This window comes from Gadus macrocephalus, chromosome 1 (genome assembly GCF_031168955.1).
Source record: "Gadus macrocephalus chromosome 1, ASM3116895v1".
NCBI classification, from domain to species: Eukaryota; Metazoa; Chordata; class Actinopteri; order Gadiformes; family Gadidae; genus Gadus; species Gadus macrocephalus.
The window spans coordinates 24042059-24052450 of NC_082382.1; the positions used below are offsets into that span (position 1 = coordinate 24042059).

The following is a 10392-nucleotide window of genomic DNA, read 5'->3' on the forward strand; positions in this document are numbered from 1 at the left end:
CTTAAACCAAACAGTAAGAAAATACTAAAGGTAAAATTTTGGAAAGTAAGACAAAAGGTGATAAATTAAACAATAAAAACGACAATGCTACAAATTCAGTCGGCCACATATTGAACCAAAAGCAAAAAAGGAAAATGAATACATGTAACTATCCCTCTTCCTACGCCCCCATAATAATGGTGTGTTCCAGATGCCTCATACACCCCCCCGCACGAGTTGCATAGTGGAAATCTCCCAGCTTTATTGCGGCATTTCCTCGGGGCATGCCCCCTTTTGGTCGGTCCCACTCGGGATTCTGAGAGCATACCGAGTTCAGTGAGTCAGACCGCACGACTCGACAAACAAAGATGGCTGCGCCCTAAATGAGTCGTTTTTGTATTTGTGCCACGTTGGTCGTTTTAATGTCGATTTCAAATGCATCTACGCACTTCATTACACTTCCGGTCACCAATTTATGCATTGCACGGTCTTGCTGTGCTTGCAATACAATTCAAAGTAGTGTTGTTTGTTTTTCGAGCTGGTTTTCTCAAGAGGCTAATGTAGCTAACAATATGAATGACCAGCCAATGACTGTTCTACGACAAACGGGAACGCTATAAAGGGCTGATTCATGGTCCCGCGTCAGAACCAGCCCTGTTTTGGTCCTGCGTCGGGTTTTAGTGAGCGGACCAATCACAGCCCTCGCTGTTGCGTCGCCTCGACGGAAGGTTAGCATTTTTGCGAGGCGCGCGTCAGGTCCTTAGGGTGGGGAGGGTCCGCAAGGACGTAAGGGGTCCGTAACCCCCTTGCGTTGCGGGTACGTGGGACCGTAATCAGCCCTTAAGTGCAACCAGCCAGGAAATGACGTCACAAGATCAACTCGTGCGGGTGGTGTACGAGGCACCTCGATCACACCATAAGACTATATCTCCCCCCTGACCCCTGACCCCCTGACCCCCCACTGACCTCGGCCATGTTGGTGATGAAGAAGGGCAGCCAGGCGCCGAAGAACAGCCCCAGCAGGACCCCCAGCGTCAGGCTGGCCTTCAGGGCGCGCCGGCCCTGTCGGTGGGCCTGGCGCCGCTCGCTGTTCACCGACAGCTGCGGTACACCGGGGGGGGGCAAAGGTTAAAGGTCGGGGGTTAAAGGTCAGGGGTTAGGGGTGATCATGATATAGTACAGTGGTTTTCAATTGGCAGCGCCAATAGATTAACATTTACATTAACATTAATATTTACATTCATATTTACGTTCAGGGCATTTGGCAGACGCTTTTATCCAAAGCAAATCAGATGGATTGATAGATCCATTATTTATTGTCTCCTTGGGCAAACTTTTCTCAGTGAATAGACGGATACACATGACCGTTAACCACAACAACAACAACAATAAGTACATTGGTCAGAAGAAAGAGAAACAACAACACATCGCTGTGGGTACAGTAAGGATGATCATAGGGCCAAGGCCCAAGCACTTACTATCACTAGGTTAACCCATTCCCCGTACACAACAAGGATAGCTAGGATAAGATGCTACACAATGTTAAGTACTAATTAGTTTTGACCAAATGTGTAGTGGGATGGCCCAGATCAGCTTTTAATGTCCGTTTTAATTGGATCGTTAGAATGTTTGAGGGCTAGAAAGACAGGGAATGAATGAATTGGCGATATACATAGACAGTGGCGTGCCTCCATGGTTGAAAAAGTGCCCTCAAGAGTGGCGAATACGAGAGAAAGTGCCTTATTGGCTGCCCTTTACATGTGAAAAAAAAGTAATGGTTGCCCTGTGGTGCCCCTTCATACAATAAATGATGACGATGTTCCCTCTAGAGCAAAAATGTGCCCTATTTATCTTTTCGCCCCTGCCCTTCAAACACTCTGAGTCCGCCACTGTTGATTATCTCAATTTTTCGACCTGGACATCATATATATATATATATATATATATATATATATATACACACACAAAATATTTGGTGGTTTACGGCATGACATCAAAAGCCAATTAAATGCAGGGAGGTTCGTTTACACGTAACATTTGACGTTGACGATATATATCGTCAAAAACGTCAAAACCTATGAGTAACATTTCCTCAAAACAAAATATATTTTTTTCCGTGTTCAAACAAAGAACAGAATAACGAACAAGTCATGCTATAAATATCATATCTATTTTAAATAACTACTGATGCAACACACAGCGCAAAAAGTACAGCCGGTCCTTTTTAATTCCTCTAAATGTCACATTCCCCTCATGAGGTAAAAGTGGTGGATTCATTTTGAAAGACCACAGTGGCCTTCTGCGGCACCTCGTGTTCTGGTCAGAGACACACGGGTCACACCCCAGGTTTTGTCTCACACCCCAGGCCCTGTCTCACACCCCAGGTCCTGTCTCACACCCCAGGTCCTGTCTCACACCTCACGTCTTGTCTCATGTGCTGTCACACACCCCACATCCTGTCTCACACCTACAGGACGTGGGGTTGTGAGACAGGACCTGGGGTGTGAGACAGGACCTGGAGTCTCACACCCCACCTCCTGTCTCACACCCCAGGTGTTGTCTCACAGCCCGTCCACGTCCTGTCTCCCGCCCTATGTCCTGCCTCACACCTAAGTTCCGTCTCACACCCCACGTCCTGTCTCACACCCACGTCCTCTCTCACATCCCGCCCACGTCCTGTCTCACACCCCACGTCACATCTCATACCCCACATCCTGTCTCACACCTACATCCTGTCTCACACCCCGCCCACGATCTGTCCCACACCCCACGTCCTGTCTCCCACCAGACACCCTGCCTCACACCCCACATCCTGTCTCACACCCCGCCCACGATCTGTCCCACACCCCACGTCCTGTCTCCCACCAGACACCCTGCCTCACACCCCACATCCTGTCTCACACCCCACATCCTGTCTCACACCCCACATCCTGTCTCACACCCCACATCCTGTCTCACACCCCACATCCTGTCTCACAACACACATCCTGTCTCACACCCCACATCCTGTCTCACAACACACATCCTGTCCCACACCCCACGTCCTGTCTCCCACCAGACACCCTGCCTCACACCCCACATCCTGTCTCACACCCCACATCCTGTCTCACAACACACATCCTGTCTCACACCCCAAATCCTGGCTAACACCTCAGGTCAATAACGACCAACCACCGCTATTCTCAGATTAACCTCCATCTCTTTACCTTTTGGTTCTCCTTACTTATCTCGCGCTTGTTATTTTTACTCAAAGCCTAAGAGGCCATTTTCTCTTAACCCCCCCCCCCCCCCCCCCCCCCCACCCGAGACAGAGTATCAGGTTCGAGTGACAACGTTGAGATGTTGTTCCGAACCGCTAATATCTACAAAGGCTGTCATTTTAATGAGGGCTTCTCGATTAAGCTTTTAATTACTTTCTCTCATTTGTTTCTTATCCCAACCCTCAACCCCCTTAATTAACCGACACACTCCAGTGTGCTTATAATTTATTCAAAAGCCTGCGTGTGCACAAGTGTGTGTGCCTGAAATTCTGTGCTTTTGATTGAAAGACCCCCCCCCCCACACACACACACAGACACACACACACACACACACACACACACACATTATCTGCAGCCGATTTTCTTTGTTTACGATTTGTCAGGACAAGACGTGCGACAAATAAGGTGATTACTTTAAAACGAGGAACTGTCGCTCCCTCTTCCCATGGAACCGTCAAACCTTTTCCCTCCCCTGCATTTCAATGGAAACCTCCGCAAGGGGATTTGAATTCATTTCATAATGCGACGTTGAGACGGCGAACTGTCAGAAGCGTTTGAAGTGGCAGAACGCGCCGGAACATACAGACGGAGAAATTAAGCAGCACCACCTCGCAGTTCTCGACATCCCAACCTGCAGCTCTGTGCTACATGCCATGAACCCCCCCCCCTGTCTTTCTTCACTCTCCTGTCCCTAAAAAGGAAACAAAACAACACAAAAGCCCATAGAAAAGACCATAAATATGATAGACTGCTTCCCATTCATTCACCTCAGACTAATCAGGCTTAGCCTACTTTTAGTCCTCCGTTAGCCCCTTCCTATCCCGCGGGTTATCTTCTCCTCGGAGGGTCCTAGCGTCCCTGATTCCCGCCCTCATCCTCTGATGTCCCCTTAGCGGTTGGGACGTCCCCCTTAGCGGTTGTGACGTCCCCCTTAGCGGTTGTGACGTCCCCCTTAGCGGTTGTGACGTTCCCCTTATCGGTTGTGACGTCCCCCTTAGCGGTTGTGACGTCCCCCTTAGCGGTTGTGACGTCCCCCTTAGCGGTTGTGACGTCCCCCTTAGCGGTTGTGACGTTCCCCTTATCGGTTGCGACGTCACCCGTAGCGATTGTATTGTCCCCCTTAGCGGTCGTGACGTCCCCCTTAGCGGCGGTGACCTCACCCTTAGCGGCCTTTACCTCACCCATAGCGGTTGTGATGTCTCCCTTAGCAGGGCGATGTTGCCCTTAGCGGTCGCGACGTCACCCATAGCAGTTGTGAATTCCCCCTTAGCGGCGGTGACCTCACCCTTAACGGTCTTTACCTCATCCTTAGCGGCGGTGACCTCACCCTTAGCGGTGGTGACCTCACCCTTAGTGGCGGTGACCTCACCCTTAGCGGTCTTTACCTCACCCATAGCGGCGGTGACCTTACCCTTAGCGGCGGTGACCTCACCCTTAGCGGCGGTGACCTCACCCTTAGCGGCGGTGACCTCACCCTTAGCGGCGGGGACCTCACCCTTAGCGGCGGTGACCTCACCCTTAGCGGCGGGGACCTCACCCTTAGCGGCGGTGACGTCACTCTTACCGGCGCGCTGCAGGAGGCGGTGGGCTCCTGGTGGCTGTAGTCGTCCCCCTCCTGCGGCGGGCCCCTGAGGGCCCCGGCGGCGGGCCCCGGGGACGGCGGGCGCGACGGCGCCCCCAGGTACTGGTGGGGCAGCGGGGGGTGGCTGAGGGCGGCCACGCGGCGGGCCTGCCGGCGCGCGGCCAGCAGGATGCGGCAGTAGGTGAAGCAGATGGCGCCGGACGGCAGGAAGAAGGTGAGCACCGACGCCACCAGCGCGAAGGGCAGCGTGACCTGCAGCCGGCACTGGAAGGCCGGGGCCCCGGGGCCCCCCGCCGGCTGGAAATAGGGCGGCGGGTACGGCGCCGGGGAGCCGTACGACGACAGGCTGGCGTTGCCCCCTTCGCCGCCGCCCAGCACCCCGTGCGTCGGCAGGTGGTGTCCTCCACCACCGACTCCTCCTCCCCCGTGGCCCAGGCTGTGCCACCTCATCTCGATGGGCAGGAAGGAGGCGAGCGCGGCCAGCCCCCAGGCGGCGGCCACCAGCAGCAGGGCGTGCGGCGGCGTCATGCGCTGCTTGTAGCGCAGCGGCGAGATGATGAGCAGGTAGCGGTCCAGGCTGATGACGCACAGGTTCAGGATGGAGGCGCTGCAGCACATGACGTCGAAGCAGAGCCACACGGGGCAGAAGGCGGGCCACAGCACCCAGCCGCCGCACAGCACGTTGAGCATGGCGGGCGGCATCACCACCAGCGCCACCATCAGGTCGGACAGGAAGAGCGAGACCAGGAAGCAGTTGGAGGTGCAGCGCAGCGCGCGGTGGGCCAGCACCAGGGCGATGAGCAGCACGTTGCCGCACGTCGTCACGAGGATGATGGCGCCCAGCATGAAGGCCAGCAGCCAGGGGCCGCTGCCCGTGACGCCCCAGGCGCCGCCGCCGCCGCCCGCGCCCGCCGCCACACCGCCGGCGACGGAGGGCGGGAAGCTGGCGTTCTGGCTCTCCGACGGGCCGCCGGGGTCCATGCCTGGCCTCGGGGGGCCGTCGGAGCCGAGCCGGAAGGAGGATGAGAGACGGTTGCCGCGGCGATCAAAGGGTGACAAAGTTAGGGCATGGGCGGGGGGATTGGGGGGGGTCGCGCTCCACAGGGGGTTGTCCTACTTCCCAACAATGCTTTGCTTTTGAGAGGGAGACAGAGAGAGAGAGAGGGAGACAGATACAGAGACAGAGAGAGGGAGACAGAGAGAGAGGGGGACAGAGAGAGGGAGACAGAGACAGAGAGAGGGAGACAGAGACAGAGAGAGAGAGACAGAGATAGAGAGGGAGACAGAGAGAGAGGGGGACAGAGAGACAGAGAGAGGGTGACAGAGAGAGGGAGACAGAGAGAGGGAGACAGAGACAGAGAGAGGGAGACAGAGAGAGGGAGACAGAGACAGATACAGAGACAGAGAGAGGGAGACAGAGAGAGGGAGACAGAGAGAGAGGGGGACAGAGAGACAGAGGGAGTCAGACAGAGAGAGGGAGAAAGAGAGAGGGAGACAGAGGGAGTCAGACAGAGAGAGGGAGAAAGAGAGGCAGAGACAGAGAGAGGGAGACAGAGGGAGTCAGACAGAGAGAAGGAGAAAACGAGACAAATAGAGAGCGAGAGAGAGACAGAGTCGGCACTCTCACGCAGGGCGTCCTTCCTAAACAGAGGCCACGGGGTTCTTGTCGTAGCGAGAAGTCCCAGCGTCTTCCTCCTCCTCCTCCTCCTCCTCTCCGGGGTTAACAGCTCTGCTCTCCATGACTCACGATCACGGTCGTCTCTCTCTCTCTCTCTCTCTCCCGGGAGTGAGAAACCTTCAGGCTCTGTTGTCACCTCCTCCTCCTCCTCCTCTTCCTCCTTTGCCCCCAGGCGTCGGGGAGCTCTCACCCGCGCGGCGCGCTCCGTGGCCCCATGCTGCTGGCCGGTGTCGCTGCCTGCTCTGCCTGCTCTCGGGCGCGGAGACACTGAGCCGCTCTGCCGCTCGCTGGGGGCTCTCAGCTCGCCGGCGTGTCGCCGCGACGACTGCCACCCAGGGGGAGGGCCCAGCGATGAGGTGGGCTGCTCCCGTTTAAGCGTGACCGAACGGTGGAGGGGAAGGAGTGTGGGGGAGGAAAAAAAGTGTGAGAGAGAGGGAGGGAGATTGAGAGAGGGAGAGAGAGGGACAGGAGGGAGGGAGAGAGATGTGATGGAGAAAGAGAAAGAGAGAGGGAGAGATGAGATGAAAAGATGGAGAAGGGAGAAGGAGAGAGAGAGGGATAGAAAGGGAGGAAGAGAGGCGATGAAAGGAGAGAGAATAACTAGGAGACTATGGAGATGGAATGGGAAAGAGGGAGGGAGTGGGAAACATCCCAAAATATGCTCAGAACGCGCCTCAACTCCCCCCAAAGCGCCAACGGTCCCATCAGATCTTTATTTCACCAGCTCCTCAAAGTCTGAAAGATGTCAAGGGATTCTGTCTTCTCTAAACAAGCTAAAAAAAAAAGTGCTTCACCGTGAGGGGCCGAGCGAGGAGACAAATCCCTGCCGACGATGCGGGAGAGAGAGGGGGGTCCGACGTTGTCGTGCCGGGAGCTATGGCGACGGCCGAGCGGGCGCTCGCGCCTTAATCCCCATGGCGGCCACTCCAGCCAACCCTCCCCCCTCAAGACGCGTGAGAGCTCGGAGGTGTCGAGGCGTTAATGCATGCCCATGCATGCACATTCCCAGTCCCAAGAAATGCTAATTCCTCGAAGGCGTGGGCGACGCGTCCCCGTCCCTCCAGGCCAACCGGCGGGACCCCTTTGGAACCGACCTGGCGGGTGACACATCGAGGCGTGGCGTCGAAGGGTCGAACAGACGCCGGGCGGTTTGGAAGCTGCTCATTCGGTGGAGCCGTGACCATTCCTCGGATTGTCCGAATCGAACGTGACGATTTATGTTTGTGCGTGTTCCCATTTGTGTGGGTTGGTTTTTAGATTTGCCTTTTTTTTTTTTTTTGCCTACAGGGTTTTGAAACACAAAGGTTGAACCGTTGAGTCAGGAATGAACGTCGAACACAGCGATAATTAACAGCAACCCGTTAATTATGGAGTTCATTAAAACAAAGTGTTTTGAAGCAACCAATTAGTCCACCTTCCACTTGACACACAAGAAAAGCCAGGCGAGTGTTTCATCATTAACACTTAGGACCGCCTTCCAAATAAAACCAGACGAGAGGATGGTCGTTGGTCTTCATGGCTGTTTTATTAGAGAAATACAGGCTGAGTCCGGGGCAGGCGTGAACAGGTGAGAGGGGTGGTTTCGTCAAACAGAGAGTCGCAACGCTTTCTGGACAACAGTGCAAATGGTTTACATCCCAGACAAAACATTGCAATTACAACAATTTCTAAATAAAACTAAACGAATGAAATCTGTCCTTCGATGTCCCCGGTCTACTGCTCCTGTAGAGGGGAGACAAATCAGAGAGCAGAATTAGTGACACGGCCCTGATAATACTAAGCATTAGCCTTCATAATGGTCTGATAGGGGAGGCCAGTGTGGCATTAGAATTCGGTGGCGTTTTTAATAGCAGGGAGACCGACCTTCACGCTTCCGTGCAGCACATAATGTGATCTCAAGTCGTTCTGACAGTTGGAAGCTGCCATGCCAAGTCCTGTCCCCAAGCCAAATGAGATGGGCCATGTGCGTCCTGCAAAAACACATTTCAGCAACTGTTAGTTCCTGTCCGTGCTCATATCCAAACACAGCGTTTTATAGGGCTCTTGTTTTACCAACGGGGGTGTGAGGCTGATAAGTCATTACTAAATCAAGTGGCCCACTGCACCTCTGTTCCCATTGGTCGACCTGGGCCCTATACAGTGCGGTACCTTAGGTGTCACCATTTTGTCGTGGAGTCCGAAATGTGAGTGTACAATCTGGTTCCCACTACTAATAATATCCATAAGGCACTTTGTGGGTGTACACCTGTATACACTTATTCCGGCACTATATCCCATGATGCACGGCGGTTTTCTTTGTCATCGGATTCCACCCATGGCGATATATTTTTAATTGACGTCAGCCTCACAACTGGTGGTAGAACCCGGTCCCTTTGAGATAAATGCGATCAGAGAATATGCACCATGGAGTGTTCAAATCATTGCATAAGTAACAGACCAATGAAGGTAAACATTTTTGTAATTGAAGGAATGACATTTATTGTATTGACGTCCACTGTCTCTAAATATAATAGTTGTGTTATGCTTGAATATAAAGCATAAAAAATGTATGATGGTTTAGTGGTGTGTGGTATATGGTTTATTGATGACATGCCATCTCATCAGCAGTGCCGTGACAGCTGAGCCAATACCCACCGCTACGAGGTGCTACACTCCCTGCATGCTTCATTCAATGAATGATCAGGCATGCCCCGACTGAGACTTACTTTTGAAGAACACGACCGACAACACGATTCCTAAGCCCAGACCAGCACCTGAAAGAGCAGATCAATGTGTATCGTTCACAAATCTCAGTGTGAGATAATTCCACAATTCAATTTGTTCTATGCACGAATGCAGTGGAATATTGTTCTGTAATGACAAAGGTTAGAGTACAGTACAGTAACTTAATACAGTAACACAGTGATACAATAATAATACAGTCAGTTACTCTGTAGACGATGGAACTGAGTCCTGCACAGGGACATTAAAGTATGATTCAGCTGTGGAGGTAATGCAGGTGCGTGTCTCCTATAGTGTACGAGACTATGAATTGTAGGAGACTATGTATTGTATTGTATTGTAGGAGACGATGTATTGTATCGTATGAGACTATGTATTGTATCGTATAAGACCATGTCTTGTATTGTATGAGACTATGTATTGTATCGTATGAGACTATGTATTGTATCGTATGAGACCATGTGTCGTAGGAGACTGTGTATTGTATCTTAGGAGACTATGTATTGTATTGTAGGAGACTGTGTCGTAGGAGACTATGTATTTTTTCGTAGGAGACTATGTATTGTATTGTAGGAGACTATGTATTGTATTGTAGGAGACTATGTATTGTATTGTATGAGACTATGTATTGTATCTTAGGAGACTATGATAGCAGTGTTTAGCATTTGGAGGATTGGTTCCCAGTTCATTTCTCTGATAGCCTCTTGATGTTGTTGGGTTATAACCAGCTAGCCAGCTGTCACTCTGAATGAGTTGAGGCTGTAATGAATGGGATAAATACTAAAAACGCTCACCAAACGGGTGACCGGTCAGGGCTGATCATCTGATTGATTTATTTGAATAACCTTCCTTGACCAAACCTCAGAGCACTCGTTGACTTTAGCTAGCCACTTAGCTCCTCGCTAAAGTCAATGACGGGCATGCCTTTTAAAATGAAAGATGTATCAATAACAATACCGCAAAACATGTGAGTAGAATCTGGACAATTTACCGATTTTCACGGCACCATCAGCGAGGCATCGGTCCCATTTCTTCCCAAGCTCCTTCTCAGACATATTTGCAATGGCTTGACTGACTACAAATGTCAAATGTAGCTCAATGAACTTGCCACCGGCTATATTCTCGCGATACTTGAATTGGTCAACTAAGTTGCACAATGTCGCCATCTCGCG

At 52.2% G+C, this 10392-nt stretch overlaps 2 protein-coding genes across 2 annotated transcripts in view; both read right to left on the minus strand.

The window, feature by feature from the left end:
• htr6 (5-hydroxytryptamine (serotonin) receptor 6) overlaps positions 1-7683 on the minus strand; it is a 10951-nt gene extending 3268 nt beyond the window's left edge. The window contains exons 1-4 of the mRNA XM_060060315.1: positions 7594-7683; positions 6636-6824; positions 4804-5934; positions 920-1080 (exon numbers count right to left, since the gene is read on the minus strand). Of these exons, the coding sequence (XP_059916298.1) occupies positions 920-1080; positions 4804-5934; positions 6636-6824; positions 7594-7683 (1571 nt within the window). The remainder of the gene's footprint in view (positions 1-919; positions 1081-4803; positions 5935-6635; positions 6825-7593) is intronic.
• A 321-nt stretch (positions 7684-8004) lies between these two features.
• On the minus strand, positions 8005-10364 carry micos10 (mitochondrial contact site and cristae organizing system subunit 10). Its single transcript, XM_060053571.1, has 4 exons — positions 10212-10364; positions 9205-9252; positions 8363-8469; positions 8005-8221 (listed from the first exon to the last, which is right to left on the minus strand). The coding sequence occupies exons 1-4, from the start codon at positions 10273-10275 to the stop codon at positions 8213-8215; spliced, it is 228 nt and encodes a 75-aa protein (XP_059909554.1). The 5' UTR covers positions 10276-10364; the 3' UTR covers positions 8005-8212.
• Positions 10365-10392: the final 28 nt, after the last annotated feature.

What these genes read in the sequence shown, in the direction of transcription:
- micos10 (XM_060053571.1), bottom strand. Translation starts at nt 10,275, where the DNA reads ATGTCTGAGAAGGAGCTTGGGAAGAAATGGGACCGATGCCTCGCTGAT. An exon ending in TGATGGTGCCGTGAAAATCG is followed by an intron (nt 9,253 to 10,211) that starts GTAAATTGTCCA and finishes CTGCTCTTTCAG; the next exon opens with GTGCTGGTCTGGGCTTAGGA. An exon ending in GTCGGTCGTGTTCTTCAAAA is followed by an intron (nt 8,470 to 9,204) that starts GTAAGTCTCAGT and finishes GTGTTTTTGCAG; the next exon opens with GACGCACATGGCCCATCTCA.